This window comes from Alligator sinensis, unplaced genomic scaffold (assembly GCF_000455745.1).
Source record: "Alligator sinensis unplaced genomic scaffold, ASM45574v1 scaffold712_1, whole genome shotgun sequence".
Classification (NCBI taxonomy): Eukaryota; Metazoa; Chordata; order Crocodylia; family Alligatoridae; genus Alligator; species Alligator sinensis.
Window position 1 is genome coordinate 108,286 of NW_005842880.1, and position 22,420 is coordinate 130,705.

The window sequence follows — 22,420 nt, forward strand, 5'->3', positions numbered from 1 at the left end:
ACCTGGTTATAGATGGGTTAGAAATGTGTTATTTTTCTCCCAGAACAACCTTTTTTGTTCATAACTGTGCATATGCCTGTATGCTCATAATTCCCACTGGGAGGGCTAGGATTCTCCTGTTAGAAAACATAACACCTGTACATGGCTAGAGAGGAACAGGGAGTGGACCCCCTTCATGGCTTGTATACTTGTTGGGCCAACATAGTATAAGGACTAAAACTAACAGGAATTTAGCTCAAAGGAATCTTATATTGTCTCTGTCTTCCTTTCATTGACCTAGACACTTGTTTACTTCAGTACAAGACACAAGACTATACACAAGACTTATACACAAAAGCTAGCAGTAAGTATATTACACTCAGGCCCTTGACAGATGTTCATTTAAATGTGCCATGGGTTCTGATCACTGATCCCCAAAATCATGCCTTGTTCTATGCCATGTATGCATGATAGGAGGCACAATTTTGGGAGCAGGGAATCAGACCCCAACTGTGCCCCACTTACCAGTGCATGGGGTGCCAAGAATTGCACCAAGGTCTGGAACTGGGCCCAGTGCAGTCTCTGTAAGACTGACAATCAGCTGACTGTCAGCTGGGTGGAGCTCACATGGGGGTTAGTTCCAGACCCCAATTCAGTCGTTGGCAAGGCCACACGTTCAATTTAAGGCACCATACAAACCAGCCATAAAACTGTTTGTTCCACTTATAATGTAAAGTGGAACAATTTTATGGCTGGTTTGTCATTCTGTAGTAATTTAATTATGGTGTGCAAGCAGCACCCTTGTCATTTATGCCATGATTAACATGTTAAATCTCTTCCACACAATTCTGACAAAACTCTTCTTTCTTCAGCCAGTGGCATGGCATAGCATCAGAATGCTGCTGGTGCCAATTCACTTATTTTAAACATCATTTCCTCTCAGGGTTGAAGGTACTTTCTGATGCTATCCTCTCTACTGTCCCAGACCCTTCGGGGACTGTACAATATTAGTCACAAACTTAAAGAATTACTGCAACTTGTGACCATCCATCACCACAAAAATCAGTAATTTCCTTGGGACAAAACCACAAGCATCAAGGAAGAGGAAGCCATGGTCTCTTCCAAGGTCTCTTTGGGCAAGTTGTAGGGAGTGCCTGATAGGAATTTCTGGAGCCATTTTATCACACTGGCATAGTGCTCCAGCTGTACAAGATAAGGCTGCCTTAAAAAATAGGCCCCAAGAGGTATGAATGAATGATCTTGGTGAAAAAAGTCCTTTCCTAAGGAAGTTGGCTTGCTACTTTGACAGAGTCCATTTACGTTCAAAAGGCAGAACACAATTCTTTCCATCTCCAGCCCTTTCTGCCCCTGTGCTCTTATTTAAAAACCTAAACAAACAAAAAGCTTGCTAACTTTTTTTTTTTTTTTTTTTTTTTTAATTAAAGGCAGGCCTTGAAGCCTACATCCCAATTAATGTATTAGCATGCAGTTAGGTTTCTTGGGTTTCTTGGGTTTTTTTCTTGTTGTTTTGCTTCAGGGATCCCATTTGGACCTTTATTCCTACCCAAACTGAAATCAGAAAGGACAGATTTATGCTCAATATTTTTATTGCAGTTAAAAAAAAATAGTTGACTGAGCTCTTATAAGCTCTTTTGAAATTGAAAAGCATAAATGTAAAGGTTACTTAAAAAGTAAGTAAGATTTCTAATTATATTAAAAGTGTTTGAAGTAAAGTGATCACTGATTAATCCACTTACAGGAAAAAGGCTATTGATAAGTGACAATGATCAAGCATTTTCATCACTGACTTTTTATACTGCACTAGCATCTACTGGACCAATCACTGGGTTTCACCTATAGTAAGACCTGAAATCTAGATTTAAAAACACACACATTTTGACTGACAAGTGGAAAATTATTCTTGATAAAACTTCAGTTCTGAGCTGCAAAATTCTCTTAAAAAAAACCAAAAAAACAAACAAACCTCTGCAAAATCTTCTGTAAGTATGATAGCAAACTTCTCAAAGTCCCCTTCACAGGAAAAGTAAACTTTCTACCACCAAGTGTTTCTCGTTCATTTGTTTTTTGTGACAAGTATCCACTCATTAGTCCACGTGCAGCTTTATTCCCAGACAGACACCAGGGACCTAGCTTGAAAATTTCCCTACTGAGAGCTCCCTTTGCTGTTAGTTTAACCCTCCAAGTAAAAGTTCCTTCATAAATCTTAAATACAGTTGAATACTTAATTATTCAAAAAAATTCTACAAATGGATTTATGCATTTGTTTAAAAACTGGAATAAAATGTTTTGCTGATTGAGCAACCCCTTTGTAGAAAGGTTAATTTAACTTGGGTTGGGGGCAGGGATGGAAGTCTTCCTCTTTGGTCTGTTCCATTCACCAAATGGCTTTAAGTAGCAATGCTCTCTAGCCTGTATAAATGAGACAATGTGACAGTATTTAGCCCAGGCCTGCCAAAGGCAATGTCTGTGGATATGGACATATCAAGTTTAATTCCTTGTAATAGCATATATAGAACTTCCACAGTGATGCTTAACCCAAATGTTGCAGCAGCAGCTCTCCTCTTTGCCCAGGAGGTAGTCATGAACCTTGCAGAGTAGACTAACAGAAATGGAACAAGTGAAACATCTGAAGATCTGACAGAGTTTGTCACTGAACAGATTATTTCCATGACAGGGAAGGGCCATTAGGCAAACATTAGAACCAAGACACCCTGGCCAAGAAAGCAGATTGCAACACTGTCTGCTGTGATCCTCAAGTTTATAATTAGGTTAACATCAGAAATAGACTTTCAGACTTCAAGAGTTTTCCAAGTCAATTTCCTTACTGTCATTTGTGAACTAGATTAGAAGAAAAACAAAACAAAACCAAGAGGCAGAAATACAGCAGATGCAAATTCTAAGACCTTGGACTAACTAGTACAGATTATTATTAGATGTTACATTTATGTTAACACACCATAAATTACAACATGGCATGCACTGGACAAATTTATGGTTAAACATATTATAGAATATCTTTGTGGCTGGTTTGTATGGTGCTGGGTGTGGCATGTGCTGCACAGTAGACAGAGGTTGCCCCAACACATGCCAACATTAAGCTGATTGTCAGAACTAGTCCCAGACAGTCCTGTTTTTCCACCTGAACCCAGTGCTGTCCAGGGCCAGTGTCAACATTCTACTTACTGTTGGCAGCAGCACCAGGACTTTGTCCCAGGATTGGGGGCAGCTCAGAGTCCCCAACGGGAACCCTGGGCTGCTCATGCCCAAGGCTAAAGTTCAGCCAGCTGCGAGGAAGGAGCTCTCCTCAACTGACTTGACTCATCTTAGAGAAATGAGAAAAGCTCTTAGCCAGACTGTGGAATGCTGTCTAAATCATAACACCCAAAAACATAAAAACCTAACTCAGGTCAGTAATTTGTATTTTTGCATATGGCAAAATTATCAGTCAGTCTGTGAGACTATTTAACACGCTCTCCAGCTGTTCAACAGAAAATTAAAACCATGCAAAATAGCAAAAAGATAAAGAAACTATCACTGAGCAAGCAGCTTTGTGCCTTGCAATGAATCATCTGAGAGCAGGAGGAGAGGAGGTTATTCTCCGAATGAAGCCAAACAGAGAAGTCATTTCAGCACACAGCTGTGACATGCATTCTGCTTCAATGCCCGTCAACAAGGTCTGCGCACACCTATTGAAAGGATGCCCGGCCAACGACCATATCGTAAAGCTTGTTTCATTTCATTTCACGTGAACCCATTGATTGCCAAGAGCACTCCCTGATGTAGACTACTCCAAAGAATCACCTGTTTAAACAATCCAAATAGAACATAAATGCACACAAGGCCTTTTATGATCTCTGTTGGAGTTTATAGTATCTAACAGCTGCAACTGACTGTTCTAGCTAATTGCTCCCAGCGACAAAAAGAATAAACAATCACTGCAGGAAGAAGACTTTTTGCCAGTGAAATATTAATGCATTTTAGAACAGCCACAGTTTACCTCAAGTCTTGGTTAAAAAGTTGTGATAAAAGGTAAAATGTCTGCATCTCAAGATAAATTCCATTTGTACGGTACATTTTTTGTTCTTATCCTAGGGTCTTTTTACTGGTGCCTATAACAAATCTTTGACAGAAAACATCAAAGATTTCATGGAAGGAGGCAGCATTGCAGCTCCCTTCATAGTATCAGTAAAATGAACTTTTTGAAGAGGAGAGTGGTGCCACATTTTCTAAAAACAGTCAGCACTGGAATCACTGGATTTCTCCTAGAAGTTCATTTCAGTTAGAATCCCATGGATAACATTTTATTATGGAATCTCAAGACCTTTGTCCTAGGTCACCACAGAGAAGTACAATCATGCTGGCTCTTAGATTGAAGTTTGGTCTTCAATGTTCCTGGACAAGCACAGTTAGTTACTTTGAAGATCAGCAGTCAGGCTAGTGACAGTATTCCAAGTAAGCACAGGCATCGAAGCCAAAGTCATGGCAGCAGATACATCTCATACCAACTGGAACCAATACACTGTCTTTGTTTTCAGCTTCAAATAGCCTGGATTACAGTAATCCAGTTTAGGATTAACTAAATGGGTTACTGTGGTCAGATCCTCACCTAGGCTAGGGACAGACATTCAAAAAGCTTGAGCATGAATTGATTCAATCTTTGCACATTAGTCTAACCTGGCTAGGCTAAATCACTTTTTAACTGCACAGACATCCCAGATATGCAAGCACATGCCTACAGTGGCTCAGGCTAGAAACTGTGGGGTGCTAGTGCAGCCCTCCCTTCCCTTCCACAGTACTAAACTAGGGGGGGGGAGGGGGGAGGGCTGACCAGGGCCCAGCAAGGAATTGATAACAGTGTTTATCACCCCTAATTCAGTGTTCATCACCCCATTAAGAAAACAGAGGAACAATACCAGCTACTTACCGATTCTACCTGTTGACTCAGCACAGACTGTAGCCAGCATGTGGTCTGCTAGGTAATACACAGTCACCTCTCATCAAGGCAGAGGAAAGGGGGAAATTAGCCTGCAGTCTGTGCCAGAGCTCCAGCCTTCAACTTACAAGCAGAAGGGAGGGGACAGCCCTCCTGTGGGACAGAGAGCCCTGCCCAGCCCAGAGAGCATGTCAGGATGCTAGGGGAGTCTGGTTTATCTTAAACCAGCAAGGGTCTGGGACAGACACTGCATAAAAAGGTTTGACCCAAATCAGTTAAGTTTGATACTACATTCAGCCAGGTTCATTTCAAACCAGTTTCAGCCATTTTCAAACTGGTTTATGTGCACTGAACATCTGTTCTGTTACAGGTTTAAACCAGTTTCTGACCACTTAAACCAGTTTGTGTGTAATGTCTGTCCCTAGCCCTAGGGAGAATGGCGAGTTTTCTAGTAAGTTGAAGACTAATGGCAGCATTTTCAAGTTTTCCTGTCGCCTGATCATCCAACAAGGAAGGCCGTAAGACTTAATTTCAATGGATGAATAAGCCTGCCTTCAGTGGCAGGGAGAAAAACCTCTGCTAGTTTTTCAAAATGCTCTCTTCTTCTGACTGGCATTACTCAGATATCTAAAGCTTGGGTTCAGGTCGAGTCAGCTGATTTTTTTTTCCAAGAACTAATTTCTTGTAGGCATTCTGACAATTGTGTCATGACTGTAGATTGCACCAGTGGAGAATGAGATGGATCTGCATGTCACTTGTCATTGCTTGCAGCCAAGCCCAGGGTACTTTGTGGGCTCTTTTACAGTAGTCTAGCGTCAGTACTAAAGAAAAGTGACCATATCTGTGGAAACATACAGATAAGGGTCTCAAGAGAAAGGAGGAGTATTCTGGTGGACAAGAATGATTAGAATAACTAATATCAGGTCATCTATGCCTGCTATCATGGAGAAGAAAAATATGACTGAGGAGGGGATTTGATCAAGTCTCCAGATATTTGAAGGGCAATTGCGGAGAGGATGGAGATGGGCTTTTCTCTCTTGCTAGGAGCAATGGACGGGACTAGGAGCAATGGCCTCAATGTGCAGCAGGGGAAATTTAGCCTGGAGATTAGGAGGAATATTCTGACTCTGAGGGTGGTCAAGCTACCTAGAAAAACTGTGCAATCTCCATCCTTGGAAGTTTTCAAGAAGCTTGGCTAGGATGGTTTCATCAGAGATGATCCTGCCTTAAGCAGGGGGCTGGAATAGATCTTGCGAGGTCACTTCCAGCCCCACTTTCCCATGATCCTATAGGCAATTCAGGACTACTTTATAGTACTTTACATAAAAGATTTTTTAAGAAATCCATAGGTATTGTTATGAAGATATTGCCTACACAGATATACTACCATAGTCATCTCTGTGATGTGCCCTGGTCCTGAATGTGATCTATAATGCATACTGATGTGATGCTGTGAATCTTAGTGGTTTTTCTTCTTAAGTTTGCCTAGGATCCAGATGTCAGAAACAAGAGACAGACACTGGAGAGATCTTCAGGATACAGCTTCTTAAGAACTACTTGCAGAGTTACATCTTTCTAGGTGTTTTGCAGCTATATTCAAAGGTGGAATTGACTATTTAATTAGTACTATGCATAGTTTGCATGGCTTTTATTAGCCTAGAGCAGTAAGGATATGTTTCACAAACTGGATGTTTCTTATTTTCAGGACATCTTGAGGTTTGGTATGCATGATGGAACCAATCTTAAGGTGGTGGTTAGAATAATACAATCAACCTGGATAGAATTCTCCCTCAGTTAATCTGTACATTCATGCACTTTGACAAGATCAATAACAATTCACAGTAATCAAAGAACAATGACAATTCACAAGAATCAGTGTTTAGGTACAACATGGATTTTCCTGCTTTTCCCAAATGTAAGAAGTTAAAGATAAGATTCATAGGCAATCTCTTCATATCATTTAAGGGTCCCATCTAAAGCTCCTCAGCAGACTGGAGATTTGCCGGTGGTTCTCTAAAGAGAATGGTTTTTCATGACTGGGCAACCATCATTACTGAAAAAAAAATTGAAATGCTGGGGTGGGGAGCTGGGCCCATTACGTCATCAAGAATTTTGATAAAGACTCAGTGTTCTACTTCCATTTTCTACACTGGTTATAAAAATCAAGCTGACCAGCCCAAGACATTATCAAGTCGAGGAACACTTTGGGGTAAAATGTTAACATTGTCTAATGATGTCAGGCTATAAAAATCTGATGCCCATATTAGAAGACTCCCTGAGATGGGACCATTTCTTGTGTCAGAAGTGCTCAAGTCCTCATTTTGACATGAAAGGATAAGGAGGTCCTAGCCTGGATCAAGAGTCTCTGGGTCTTTTAAGCAACTTTAAGAACCTACGAGTAAACAAAGACACAAAGCAAAAAAAGCCCACACTTTTTTTCAAGGTTCTTTCTTTAGCCAAAAAATATTTTTATTGTCAGCCTCAAAACCTTGATTTTTCTACTTCATCTTGAAGAAAGGAAAAGGAAGTAAAAGCTAAGGAGACTGGCTCTATAAATTCTACTAAAAGCCTCTGTATAAGAAAATGCAAGTTTTAATTTGTCCCAAGTAGTGCCAACCAATTTAAGAAATATCTCTTTTGTCACAGTGGGAAGCCTGGTCTGAAACCTTGCTTTCTGCTACAGGAGACCTAATTCTAGGAAAAAAACTTTAGTAAAAAGGAAAACAAAAGGCTGTGACAAGTGCATTTGGCAGGGCTGAGCTGTGCCCTAAAGGACTTTAAAAACTCACAAGAATGTTGAGAGCAGATGTTTGGGCATGACCTTACCCCAGACATCCCTAAAGGCTATTTCAAGGTACTTGTTAACAATTTCTGCCTTATCAGCAGATGCTTGAACACCATTGTCTCTCAAAATTGTGTTTGTATTTGAATCCAGAACCACATTTCTTTGAGTCAGAAAAAACTGAAAGGAACTAAAGATAATTTGGTGCTAACACAGGAAGGACAAGGCAAAAACAAGCATCTTGGTAATTTTTTGTTTAGTACTTAATCCATCTGAGAGTAAAGATGAGACAGGTAAATGGGCAGAAATGTTTCAGTTAGTGTCATGCATGCCATTGTATCACATCAGAAACAAACTTCAAGTCCCTTAAATGAGTTTTCATCTTCCATTCCATGAATCCTTTAGAGAGCCTACCTACTAAGTTAACTGTAATCATAATTTTTAATGCCCAATGAGAATGATCCTGACAGGAAAAAGAATGGGGCAAAATGTCTCATCAGGATGACAGGGCTTTGCACAGGGAAGCTTTGAATTGCTGCTCCATGTCTTGAGGATACAATGAAACACTTTGGGGAGCCTTGCATATCTTCATTGAAGGAAGAGCTGCCCTAAATTGCCCACTTCTGAGTGCTTCTTCCTACCATTGTAGGAAGTTTCACTACCATCTGATAACTGAAATACACACTCCCTGTATCTGTAGGGCCTACTATCTCCATACACACCTATAACACATTTAAAATTTCCTTATGATGCCCAAGGAAGCAAAAAAGTTCCAATGCTTTCTCTACAACGTTTTAAACATGTTTTCCAGTGCTGGTATAAAAGCAAGAGACAGACCAAGTAGCATGGAAAGAAAGATCTTGTTTAACAGTATTCTTCCATCCATCCAGCTTAGATATTATCAAAAATTGTTTGGTATAAATTCCATCAAGTTGTACTGATTTAGGTTCCATTCCTAACAAAACCATGTTGAAAGTTGCAGGTGACCTAGATGACCTTGTCAAGCATTTGCACAATGGGGTAGTGTTTTCCTAGGCTTCCATACCCACACTTTGTTGTTGTTTTTTTTTTTTAAAGCAAACAACCACCCAAAAACCACCTCTCCCAGAGAGTATCACACGAAATACATGATAGAAGGAGTTCCTTTTCTAGCCCTCCGCAGAGGGAAGGGGTACAGAAGGATTAAGAAGTTTGTAGATAGTAAAAAGACAGAAGGCATATGCTAGGGAAGAAGCAAAGGGAAAATCAGGAAGAAAACCAGAGGGAGGGAACAGTCTTGTCAAAAGGAAGGAGAAAGACAAGTGGCAGGAGACAGTGAGGTTTAGTGGCAGTGACACTGAAAAACAGCACAGGAAAAGACATCCACCATAATTTGACAGGAAAAAAAAAGGTGGAGTGAAAAGTAAGAAGATATAACAAGTGAAATACAGCAAGTTACATTTTCAAAGATATTAAAATGATTGCAAATACGATACAGTTAAACATAGTACAACTGGGTAATAGCTAATGGCATGTGCTTCCAGAATGTGTATCAAGACAAATGGCAGGTATTTTCAAGATATTTCCCTGGGAAAAATACCACCACACACCCTCAAGAATTTTACATCCTGTCTGGTCCTCAACAATTAACATCTTCTGGTCTGCTCAAAAGAACAAATGAGGTGGTACCTGCCAACATGAGCTAACATAACAGCTGCTTGGGCCTCCCAGCTGGCACCCTTGTCAGCTTCAGACTAAGATTTTAACAGATCTAGGCTGAATCCAACGTCATCCTTAGAGGTGAAGAAAAGAGACAATATAACAAACTAACAGGGCACTGAATTGAGAGTTTGATGACATTGGTTATATTCCCAGGTCTGCCAACAATTTGTTGCAACCCCTGCAAGTCACTTCAACCCTCCTTACCTTGTCACTTAGTTTAATACCTCTAAAATAAAAGCTGTCTTTACAGTACCTAGCACATAACAGAACAAATATTGTTTGGGTCCATTAGATATTAGCATAATTCACAGGAATGTGTCCTGGCACAACTGGTTCAAACACCATCTGCCACTCACCCAGGGCTGTTTGTATCACTGGATCTGGCTGATGCCATTCCCAGGGCTTCAGGAGCCCAATCCTATGGAACAGGTCCAGATGCCTGGCTCTGACCCAGGGATAGCCCCAGAGTTCCCTTTCTCTGCAGTGTGAAATATGGTCCAGGGGCAGCTGGAGTGTGCAAGCAGCCTTGGGCTGTGAAGGTCAGGCTAAAGCAAACAGATGTCCCCTGCGATAAAGGCACAACAAACTTATCAAGAATTATTGCACGAACATTTTTGGACAGTTGGGAAAGGAAAGGACATTAGTTTGCTCATGTTTTGTGCCATCATTAATTTTTTCCTGGTGTGACAGCGGTTGCATCTGTTTGTAGCCTATGTTCAGCAGAGAACACACTTCCAACTCAGAGAAATATCAACCTAACACTTTCTACACAAAGCAGAAAAAGTATTTTAAGCCGTTACTACCATCTATGTCTTTTCTTCATCATCTATTCCTACAGGAGAATTAACAAATCATAAAATAATAATTTTGGCATGACCAACATTTTCTGCATTGGAACCAAGTTTGTGAAAGCAAATACAGATGATGCTACAGCTCTCTGCACTGAATATGCAACACTTCAGTTTGAGAAAGTATCTGATCCAACCAGAACGTCTCTAGAGTCATAACTTTCCAGACAGAAAATGCAAGCTGTCAAACACAAGAGACAGGCAGCCTGAAGTGAAGGGTATAAATGAACTGTTTTGGATCCATCAGAATAGTGCCAACATTAATCAAGGACAAAAAAAAACAGCCTGCCACCTGCCTTTTGCTGGTCATACTTTGCAGTATGTTGCAAGAATGGAAATCAGTAAAAGAAGAAGTACTAAAGCAGCGGTACTCAACCTTTTTGCCTTGAAGGCTGGATGGGCAGTGCATGGTCTGTCCACGGGCTGGATCTGGCCATTGGTCCCGATCTGGAGCCTGGGGCAGGTGCAGCTGGCCCCATCGTGAGGCTGGCTGCAAGTGGACATGGTAAGAATTTTCAGGTCACAAAAATTCATGAAGAGACCAGTTAGATTTAAGAGTCATGCTTTTCTTTTAAGACACATGCCAATCTTTTACTAGGTAAAATAGAAACAAGCACGTTCTAAATAATTCTCCTTGCACATTGAAAGTTAAGAAGTCTTGCATATTTAAAATTATTAAAAGTACGATGCTGCCTAAAAAAAGGCACACAAACTTGTTTATATGTTAGCCTGTGGAAAAGATAAAATCCATATGAATTACAGAGCTCAAAAAGGCATCTTGTTAACCTTTTATAGCAAGTGGTGCTCAAACTTTTGGCCCCCTGTGCCTGGATAGGGCCCTGAGCTAGCCTGGCCCTGCAAGCCCAATCTAACGTGCAGGGCCTTGCTATCTGGCCCACTCAGAAATTTGGCATCAGGGGAGCAGCAACTAACACGGCCATTGTTCCAATACTGCCAGATTTTTGGACCACATTTTGGACATTGTGGGCTGGATAACATTGCTCCATGGGCTGGCCAGGGGTTGAGCACCACTATGCTATAATAGTATCCAGTAATGAAGGAGTGGTCAGGGGTGGGGTGCACCAGACAGTACAAGAAAAAATTATTTTCTCTCTCTCTCAGAGTAGTAGGACTCTTGGAAATAAGTCACACCAACATAGTAGTGGTAATACTTACCAGGAAACAAAGTAACAAGACACAAAATCTGATAGCATGACATCACATCATAAAACTTTTGAATATGAAAACAGTTATTTAGACCACCTTAAAGTCGCCAACAATTGACATCTATCTGTTTGCTGGATTTTGGATAGCTTTAACTCCAGTTATTGTTATCACTATGCACAATAACAGTTCTTCGATCTGAAAGCAGAAATATTTTAACACCATATCCACATAGTTTTCATCACATCAAACCTTAGGTATGTGACACTTGAATACCTACTGCCATTGATTTCAGTCGTTTCTAGAGTAGACACCAGGGCCAGTTAATCAGTTTTCATCTGTTCTTAGTAGAGGACTCCTTTAAGGTGTTAGCACTATAGATCTGTTGTCTATATATACTCCCCCTTCCATCCCCACAATGCAATAGAAAACCAGTATTTTAACTATGAATCCTTCTTGTGCTAGCAGCAGCCGTGAAATATCCCAGTGGTAATAAGAGGTCTTCTGCATCATTCAAACAGCTTGAAATAAAAGTGTGGTTACATTTTAAAATGAAAGTTTAAAAATGAAGATGGTGTTTAAAAATAAAAAAGACAAATCAAGCTCTGCTCCACTTCAGCAGGGTGTGCATATTTGCAAGTTCCAGGTGCTACATTATAAAGATTTTTTGGAGCTCTTGGACCAGCTACAAAAAGGTGCCAATGTATAAACAAGGCAAGGAAATCAATTCAAACTGGAAGTAGAATTGTGTTAGCCATGAAAAAGCTGGGAACTCAGTTATGGCAAACTGATTACTGCAGAAATGGAGATCCTTGCTTGATGCCTAGCATGAGAAGAGCTGCATCCATTTTATTGTTAAATGCCATACGTAGTTATTGCTTTAAAAATGAATGCCAAAAGGAGGTGACACGTGGTTCATGTTCTGACTATTTCTAGAAACAGAAAAGCTACTAAAACCAACAATGCATATTATATAAGCAACCCAAAGATAAAACACAGCTTAAAGACTTGGAACTAATCCCTCAATGCACTGAAAAACAAGAGATCACCTTTCAACCCTAGATCACGCTGATTTGAACCTCACCTAGGATGCCATTTGACAAAGTTAACATACAGTGGCATTTTCATAGGCCAGTTCCTAATTAGCTGGAGCCCACATAACTAAAAGCACCATCCTAGCTGACAGTCTGAAAAGAAACTATCGCTGGAAGGGTTTATCTCCCAGTCAAGAGTTCTGGAACAGTAATGGGAATTTTGCCTTCTGTTGCTGTCTTCATTGTATACATCTTCTGGATAAACTTGTAAATATCCATTTCCTATACTGTTAATCCAGATGTTCTGTAAAGATATTCTGTTTTGCAAGTTTCCAAATGCTCTCCTGGTTCTGACATTTTGATTTTTATATTCCAGCCTACATGAGGCTGTGTCAGACTTTCAATCAGGAGTGTGATTTACCAGTTGTCTGCCACAATTAGTTTCACATAAGACTGCTAGATATTTATGGAAACCTTTTAGGCACTACATAAAAAGACTCACACTCCAAAAAAAGTTGCCTGTAAAGAAATTTTTGCACTTCTTTTTTTCCCATCTTTTTCTTTGGAATTTGGTAAGCAACAATTACAAAACGATCTATATTTAAGGTAGTGGCCAATTTAGGTCACATTCCATTACAAATGCCACTGGAAAGAAATACATTACTGTAAACCACTGCATCTCTCTTTACTGGAGGATAGGGGTGTGAGGAAAGGAAAGGTAGCACGCTACCCTACCTTCTCACTGAGGAGAGTATTACTCTACATAACTCTACTCCATAACAACTGCACTTTTATCTGGCACTTACACCTATGTCCAATGGAAACCTTGATTATGTGTCTACCTGTACATAATCCCCTGAAATACAAAAACATCATCTTCAAAGCTAGGCCTTCCTGTAAATACATTAGTTGAACCCAAGCAAAAAAAGATCATTTAAAAAAATGGTTGAAGAGGAATAATAATATAATATACAGGATTATTGAAATTATCTTCCTAAGAGAACACGCAGCTTGAACCACAAGTTTCCTTCCCCCTAGCGTGATTATTTCTTCCTGCTGGGACCTCAGTCAAACAGTACTAGCTTTATGACTTCTACCACAGGGAGAGGGAGCAAAAAAATCTGTCAGATGCCAAGCACAGTTGCTCTTGCATCCTCTTTTCAGACATCCTGGCACCAAGGAATATGTTTATTACAGGAAGAGATTGTGTACATTTTAGATACAGGAAAAAAATATATCATTTGGCCAATGTTGTAGTCATGAATTAATATTGGTAGACATCACGTAGTAGCATCTATCAAGATTGTGGATACCTCCTCTGCACTCCAGTAAACCTAACTGGAACACAGAATGCTGAGCAGAAGAAACATAAGATTCTCTCTTCAAACTCCTGATGAGAAAAAGTGGAAATATAAGGTGGAAGGAAACAAGCTGGAACAAAAACTTAAATGACAGGGATTTTTCAATGAATGAGAACAAACAGAACTAGGGAGATTAGAAAACAGCACCTAATATGGATTTTAAACCGTGTCTCCAATGCAAACAACAATAAAAACCTGTGGCTGAATTAAACATTTAATAATACTATTTTTTTTGGATACAGGGGAAACTGAGATTAATACTAAAAACAAACATTAACTCCTCTAAGTCATAAAAAGTCTGTTTTATTTTTCAGGGTTACACTAATCAAACATGTGGGCTTTCTTTGACCTAACATATGTAAATCAATGCCACTAAAAAGGAAAGCATTTGATTTGTACAAAGAGGACTGAATTCTGCTCTCATTTGCACAAGTGTAGGCTGAGAGTGACTCCAATTTCACCCTGATCTAACTGAGAGCAAGATTTGGCTCTGCTATTTTTGCCCACTTATTGTTTTTTAAATAGAGTTCCCAAATTAAAAACTACAACCTGCCATCTTAATAGCTCTGAGGGAAGCCTTTCAGTCAATAAGAAAGCAAACATTAAAAGCAGAGGAGAAGACATTAAAAGACCTGCTCAGGACATTGTTTTCCCTTCAACTTTTGTTTATTGATGTACTGAACATGAAAAAGTACAAAGGATCCAAACACAAAAAAAAACATGTACAGCCTCTTAAATACTCAACAGAATATATTTTCTATTCCAACAGATGTGAATTAAGTCATACTGTACAACTTCAAATAAATACCAGCCTTACATTTTATTAAGTGCTCTGATAAACACTGTAAAGTGAAGCCCAATTTACATGCCTTCTCATCAATGCCTTTGTTTGCTAAAGTAGTATAGGAAAGAAGCATGTAGCTACTGTTTTCCCCACATTGGAAAAGTTTTTTTCCTAATAACTATATACAATCTTTAATGCACAGGATTAGCTTTGACAATCTAAACGCACCTAAGAATGAGAAAGTGCTCAGGAAGCCAATTGATTTTTGAATAGCATTGAGTGGGTCAGCATGAAAACTCGCTTATTCACTTTAGCACGCGCTTCACAGTATATGTACTGTACTATACTGAAAAATTTATAACTACAGTTTAAAAGAATAAGAACCAAAAGCAACTGCAAAGATAATGTACAACTATGTTATGCATAGCACATTGCTTTTTCTAAGGGGAAGCATATGAGCATCTCAGTTTATACAAAAAGCAGGACGTAACTATATAGTTGTCAGTGCATCCTGGTGGGGGCATTATAGCCCTCGGCTTTTTTAAAAATTTATTATAAGCTAGATGCTAATCAGAAAATATTTTGTATTTTTTCTTAAATTTCTTCAATACATGGTAAAGACTTTTATTATTTCCCCAAATAGTGATTTAAGCATCATACAAAGTTAAATTTCAATAGCATACAGGTATTTATGATTTTTGTATGAAAAATGTAAGGAAATTTGTTCAAAACCTATGGTTATACTCATTTTTACCACAAACATATTTATAAACAAAAATGTAGCATCACCATAAACAGCTGAAGCTAGACTATCTACAGACAAAATTAGCAACAAATCTGATGCACTGTAAATTCAAGTCCTCAGGACAACAAAAATGAATAAGCAGACCTCAAGTAACAATGTTAATGCCATTTACAAAGAAAAGAACTCATACAAAAACATTCAAAAATCTGAACATCACTTGGCATGTAAGTAAAAAATAAAACAAAACAAAATCAGCTGAAAGGTTCATAAACGCAAGGTCTTATTTACATTACACAAAGCTCAGGTGTTAGCCTAACGTAACTTTCAAAATGCCTTCAAATATATCCAACTCAGACCGCTTTTGCTGATTTGCTGCAGTGCAAACCATGTGCAACGTCTTTTCTTAAGACAAAACAATTCTTCAAACAATACTGCAAGTACATCACTAAACACCATGAGCTCTATCTGAAGGGAATTCTTTAGGAAGAACAGATTTTTCCCCCATCTCTCAGTAATTTAAATTTCTTGCCTGCTCTTATATACTTTTTTAGTTTTCATTTGTTTCAAAATCACAAGTTAATGTGAGCCACCTATCACATAATAACCAGGATGATCAGAGACTACACTGATGATTACAAAAGTGAAATCAACAGTGCTTCTCATTGATTCTACTTCTTAATACAAAGGTCTCAAAAGGATTTCTACATCATAAATCTTTCTAAATTTCCCCCAACCACTGCAAATTTCCTGGTAAGTTTTAAAAGCTCACTAGGTGTCATATGAAGAGATTTCTCAAAGTATTCAAGTCAAAATATTTGTTCCAGGACCAGTAAAAAGTTTCTCCAAATTTTTCTTTTTTTATAAAAATAGATGCTTTTTTAAACCCACATCAAAGAGGCTCTTATCTCTTTGGCAAGGTACTGCTTTACGAAAAGTTCTCCAGTATTCTTACAATAAGCTTTTATAATGTAACCCCCCTTCCCAACCCAAATCATAATTACAAAATAAATACTGTTTATAACTTTATAAATAAAAATGTAAACTTCAAAATATTTTTCTTGAACAGACAAAAACCAGCAATGCATTAACTGTAAATTAAACACAAAGCTAATCAGAAAAAACACAACATAAAAACAAACAACTTAAAGATTATAACACAAAGCCTCAATATTTACTCACAGGTTCAAGGCAGTCATGTAAAAAGAAAAGAAACTTCTTCCCTTAGCTGAAACATTTTAAAAGGTCCACCTTCTTCAAAGAAGGCAATAGAATGCATTGTGACAGGTAAAAACCCTGTATCTCTTGTCCATATTCAAACATAAAAGATATTTAAGAAGTTTTAATTCAAATACTAGCAATAAAAAAATCTCACATATTCTTAGGATGCTAAGTAGTCATTTTATCCCCATCTCAACACTGACTTACAAAGACATTTACTAATGTATAAAGTTTCTCTTAACTTGCCTTTGTTGTATAGTTTTCATATATAAATGGATTGAGGATAATTCATTAGGCTTTGTGCGTTTTGTTTGTTTTAAAGGAGACCTGCAGTACTCTGTCCCCAAGGCGGTATCCATTCAGGCTGGCTATTGCCATGGCTGCCTCATCATAGTTTGTCATAGTCACAAATCCGAAACCTTTGCACTTGTTTGTGTTAAAGTCACGGATGACCTTCACATTGGTTACTGCTCCAAAGGGTCCAAACATTTGCCACAGAATGCTCTCATCTGCATCAGGTGCCAAATTGTACACAAAAATGCACCATCCTGTTCCTGCATGTCCAGGGATATTAATTCCAGCCAAACTGGTCATTCCATCAATGGTCATTGGAGAAAATCTACTAAACAATGTGGGAAACAAACAAAAACAGAACGAAAACATCAAGAATAAAAAAGGGGTGACTCGCAGCTATTTCTGCCAAATCATTAATAAAAACAATATAGGCTGCTAATGGTTTGCATGAACAGTCAGCCAGTTTAAGAGGATGTACTGTAAATTGCTTCAAAGCATACAGCTTCATACACAATACTGAATGGCATTACAGGTAAAGAAGTGTTATACCTGGCTAGATGAAATCAAGAACACGCATAAAAAGAAAAATACATGCTATAGCAATTGATGATGATTAAACAAACAGGCCAAGAGGAATTCCATGGAACGGATACAAGAGGATCTCCCTTTAGCAAATGATGCATCAAAATGAACAGTTTCAGTTGAATGTGTCTCAACATGCAAGAATCCAACATAAGCCTTATGGGAAAAAAAAAAATAAAGTGACAACCATACGTTCTCTAAAGAACTAGTTTGTTGGAAAGTTATTATGAACCTAATGATTCTTCATTACCTCTTTACTCCATAAGCCATATTGAGCAGATTGTCCAACCTGCAAAACATTTAGCAAAGTGTTCAGTCTTCAGACGTTTTTTCCTATTTTGCGTTCTTTTTTTTTTCCTTTTTTTTTCTTAACTAAGCACACTATTGTCAGTTTGTATTTGAAAGATGCAAAGGCTGAAAAAAAAAAAAAACTACAGCTAAAAACTGTGACAACTTGCCATACCCGATATGGTTATTGTAAGAATGGCATCTGTTCACATACAAACACTTGGGTGTTTTAGTTTTGTATGGAAACTTCTTTTTTTTTTAAATCACCAAATCAGGGCAAGGTGGCATGATACGGTCAGTGCATGAAGCTATAGTCACTAGTGGCTACAACATTAAAATTCTCCAAAGAGAAGAAACCTTTGGGGCCAATATACCTCACTGAGATACTTAATATGTAAATAGGGCATGTAGGCCCTAAGTTTTGTTTTAGGGACATGTTTTATATTTTTCAACTCAGTTCGTTGTTCTTCACATATGGAAAATTAAACAATGTGCAATGTACTGAGGTATAAAGGAAGGCTCACTATTATAGATTTACATATTCCCCCTTTCAGACCAAGAACTTGTTAAAGGTTGTACAAGTTTTTCTTGCTCATCTCCAAATCCTTTCAAAAGTATTGGGAATCACTTGAAATATAATAGATGCTAGAATGCCCACGTATCTTGGAAGGCTTGAAGTGCTATAATTAACACAGGTCTTTGGGTAAATGTGATATCTTTTATTAGACCAAATAAATAGTTGGAAAAATTGTTCTTTACAGGCTTTCGGGCACAAACCCCCTTCTTCAGGCATAGTGAGAGTCCACTGGTGCGTATGTGAGCTCTCCTGAGCTGGAATAGAAGAGTAAGCCAATATGCAAAATGCAGGTCTGTGAAAATGCAAACGCATGGCAGGGAAGATCAGAAGAGATGGAAGTTAATGAATTAACACCTGACCTAATGTTTCTTTGAGGTTGAGGCTGGCCTCCCTAGACAGGCTTAGTTGCTTTCTGGGAAAACTCAGGGATAGTAAAGAAAACCAAAGAAAGTTACCTACTTAACAGGAGCTCTGAAATAGGGCCCTGTAATATTAAACACATTTGAACATTCAGTAAGAGGCACAACCATTTTATGCTTAATCTCATTTTAATAAAGCAGCTGTCTGATTTCTCATATTATGCATCCATTCACAATGCACTTTAAATCTTGCCACCCCTAAAGAAAATATTTATATTGTGAATGGTCTGAATTCATCCTGTACCTCACTCTTTCCAAAAAATCTTGTTTTGTCCAGCAGAAACATATTTAACATCTGCTTAAATAGTACAGATATGGGGAATTATGCTCAATTGGCAAAATGGGAGTTTATTTTCCTATGTATATTCACTGTTCCTCTGCTGAGCCAATTGTCAATTAATATTTATGAAGGCACTTTGCAATGGAGATTTCATCCACTAGAAAAAGAAACAGTCACCAAATTATGTCATATATGCCACTGAATGAGTAAATGGTAATAACCTGCAGCAACCACTGAGCTGACTTGGATCTGCTCCACTAATACTGAGGTGTAACCCCATGATTTATCTATTGAGATCTCTATTGTACATCATGTTTCAATTTGAGCTACTTAAAACTAACCAAGTCCAAACACAGCCCAAACCCTCTACTCAAGTTCCAGAGCTGTAGAAAGCTGTGAAATATACTGTTGTTCTTGCTCTATATTTTCTGAGAAGGTTTTTGGTTTGTTTTTGTTTGGTGGTATTGGGGGGGGGGGTATTTGTTTGTATTGGGTTGGGGGTTTTTTTAATCTTTTTAGAAACGTTAGTGGTATTCCAGGGTTTTTTGTTTTTGTTTTTCTTGTTTTGCAATGCATCTCCCTGGGATATGCCAGTCACTTATTTATCATAACGACAACTGCCAAAATCAACTGAGCACCACCAATGGTAACTCTTAGCAAGTGTTGTAGGGGACTAATGCTACTTCATAACTCACTAAATTTAAAGCCTCTTTCAAGGAATGTAAGTTTATTGCAAGCAACATTACAGACTGCATTGTTTTCTGCCTGTTCAATACCTATCCAAGAACTACTTGTGTATCCATTGCAAATTAGAATGTGTGTTTTTTCATAAACACCAAAGTGAAGAGCAATTAAATATTCTATATTGCTGTGTGGCCTCCACATAAATCAAAATCAGAATACGTACTATGTACTTTCTTTATACCACATCCTATCCAGTATTCAAGAATAAAAAGAAAGTGAAACACTCCCTAAAAGTATTTGTTATAGTGCAGTTATAAACACTTTTTCTAAATTAGAGCACCTAAACTGCAGAAGCACTGAACACTCACAATGATTGCACACTTCCTCAGGGGGGCTAAGGCTGTGCGTTGCCTCTGTAAATGGGAGCAATTATCTGGGCACCTTCATTGTCAAATGCTGTTTAATTCCATATATCAGTTATCAGTTTAAATTCCATGCTTAATATTGAGTTTATTTTAATTAAACATGAAGTTGCAGGCAAACCTCAGAAATCATTTAGCAAAAGGAAAAGGGATACATACCATATAGCCTTTATACTCTTGTACCTATGCTAGTGAAGTGTACAAGGCCCACAATTCCCACTTATATAATGCACATTTATAAACTACTCCACACAGCATTAGACAGTTACACCGGTATAACAGGTACCTTGCAATCCTACAGGTTGACCTCCTTTGCCCTTTGGAAAATTGGTTTATACCCACATAGCGGTGCCCAAACCAGGGCACTGCACAGCCATAACTACACTGAGATGGTAAGAGATGTACGCAATAGTTGGTAAACAAGACCTAAGCAGAGCCCTTCCAACAGACTTCATGGTGAGCCTGGCCTAATTTCTGCTTTAGGGCAACTGAATTGTGTAGTGCATTATACCAAAAATTCTTTGGGTGCTTCAAGTTTGTAGAAAAAGGTTTTGTTTGGTTTTGTGGGGCAGGGGTTGTTTGGTTTATCTTTGGGTTTTTTTGCTTCATTTTTTACAAGCGGCTTTGAGTGCCCCAAAATACTTTGAAAAAACTCAACCCAAAAACTATTTCATTTAGGAAATAGTCAGATGTCCAGGGGGCCAATGTGGATCCCATCTGAGGAAATACAGGAGGTACAGGAAGGGGGGGGGGAAGGGGAGAAGAGTGTGAGTGCAACCTATAATCTGCATTTAGTATGCCCAATAGGAGAAACTAGATTTAGAATGGCATGAACATCACCGTTCTTTAAAAGCATGCTCCAAATCTAGGAGCCCCACCCCATCCCTCAAAAAACTGAGGCTTATACACCGTTAATGCTTTCAAGAAAATCTTGTTCGAGAATTTTATTAAAATTAAAGTATAGAATTTCTTATGCTCAATTTGTTATTAAAATAAAATGTTATGTTATCATGCATTTTCAGAGTGCCACCAAACCACAAATCTGAAGTGGATTCCTACACTACAAAGCCACTGGAGGGGGGGGGGGAGAAGGGGGAGGAGGCTGCAGGGGAGGTTTTGCTGCTTCAGACAAATCAGTTTGGGCTTTCAAGCAAACCAAGTCTGAACCAGGAAAGAGGTTTCTGAACACAGGACAAATTATTCAGTTAGATGATTTGGCTAAACTAAAGTAATCCCCAAAATAGTTTTTAAGGAGAGCTAAAAAAAATGGGTGCTAAAATTGCAAAATATAAATTGTCATAACTAAAAATAAATCAAACTTTTTCCTGTGCAAAACTCCAAGTCACTGTATAGCCTCAGTTAAAAACTGTCATGTTTCTCTCCACCCCCATTTGTAAAACGGGGAATATCACTACTTAACCAATAAAGGGTTAATGAGATTCAGTTACTTAATCTCTACATAAGAATTTAAAAACATTGAAGTTTTGCACCACAGCATCAATTTGCATTGAATATTTTCACTGCAGCCATAACAAAAACAGTAAAGCCCAGTCTCTTTTGAAAACAATGTAAACCTCAAATTGCAAGCAGTTTTGCAGAAAAACTCAGGGTGAATGTTATAATAAACGAAGAGCCCTAGCACCTTAATAAAAGGCTGATCTTTTATCATTAGATCAATCAAAGATCATTAGATCTTTGGCACCTTAATAAGAGGCTGGAAGCAGCACTGTGATCACCCTTAAAAAGTTAGCATCTGCATGCAGATCCCACCTTAGTGGTACCAAAAAAAATACACAGGATACATGAAATGTGAACAACTATGCCTAAAACAGAACTCAGGAACACCATTCTTGTTAGAAGGTGATGAACACCACAACAAAAATCAGATGTTCTCTCAGTAATCACCATTTTTTCAGGTCTTACTTCAGCCTGGTAAAAACTGGATTGCCCTTTCTTTACTGCTCCAAGTTCCACCCCTGTGCTCAGCACTGGAGTAGATAGCACCCCTATGGAAAAACGGGAAGGCTTTCCCTCCCAATATTCAGCAGCAGGCTGAGACTTAATCATTTTATTCTCTAGGAAACAGTGAAGGAAATCCACCAAATCATGAATAAAGCTAGTTACCCTCTCCCTTAAGGCAAGCAACCTGCACTAGTGCTGACCAGGGGGGCAATTCATGTCATTAGCACAGAACACCCAAGAGGCTGTGAATTTGTAAGTCTGCAATCCCAGAGAGCTGCTTAGCAGACAAAGAAAAACTTAGAAGTCATTCTGCTAGAAATGCAGCCTTTTTTTTTTTTTTTT

At 38.6% G+C, this 22,420-nt stretch overlaps 1 protein-coding gene across 5 annotated transcripts in view; it reads right to left on the reverse strand.

The window, feature by feature from the left end:
* Positions 1–15,451: 15,451 nt before the first annotated feature.
* The window catches only part of ELAVL2 (ELAV like RNA binding protein 2), a 74,461-nt gene continuing 67,492 nt past the window's right edge, over positions 15,452–22,420 (reverse strand). For 3 of the 5 annotated variants that reach the window (XM_014525782.2, XM_014525781.2, XM_006035832.3), the window contains 2 exons: positions 17,697–17,735; positions 15,452–17,189 (listed from right to left, as the gene is read on the reverse strand). In XM_014525782.2, coding sequence (XP_014381268.1) covers positions 16,862–17,189; positions 17,697–17,735 — 367 coding nt within the window. In that variant the 3' untranslated portion in view covers positions 15,452–16,861. Of the gene's footprint in view, positions 17,193–17,696; positions 17,736–22,420 lie in introns of all 5 variants that reach the window. The other 2 variants (XM_025192011.1, XM_025192012.1) reach the window with 2 other exon arrangements.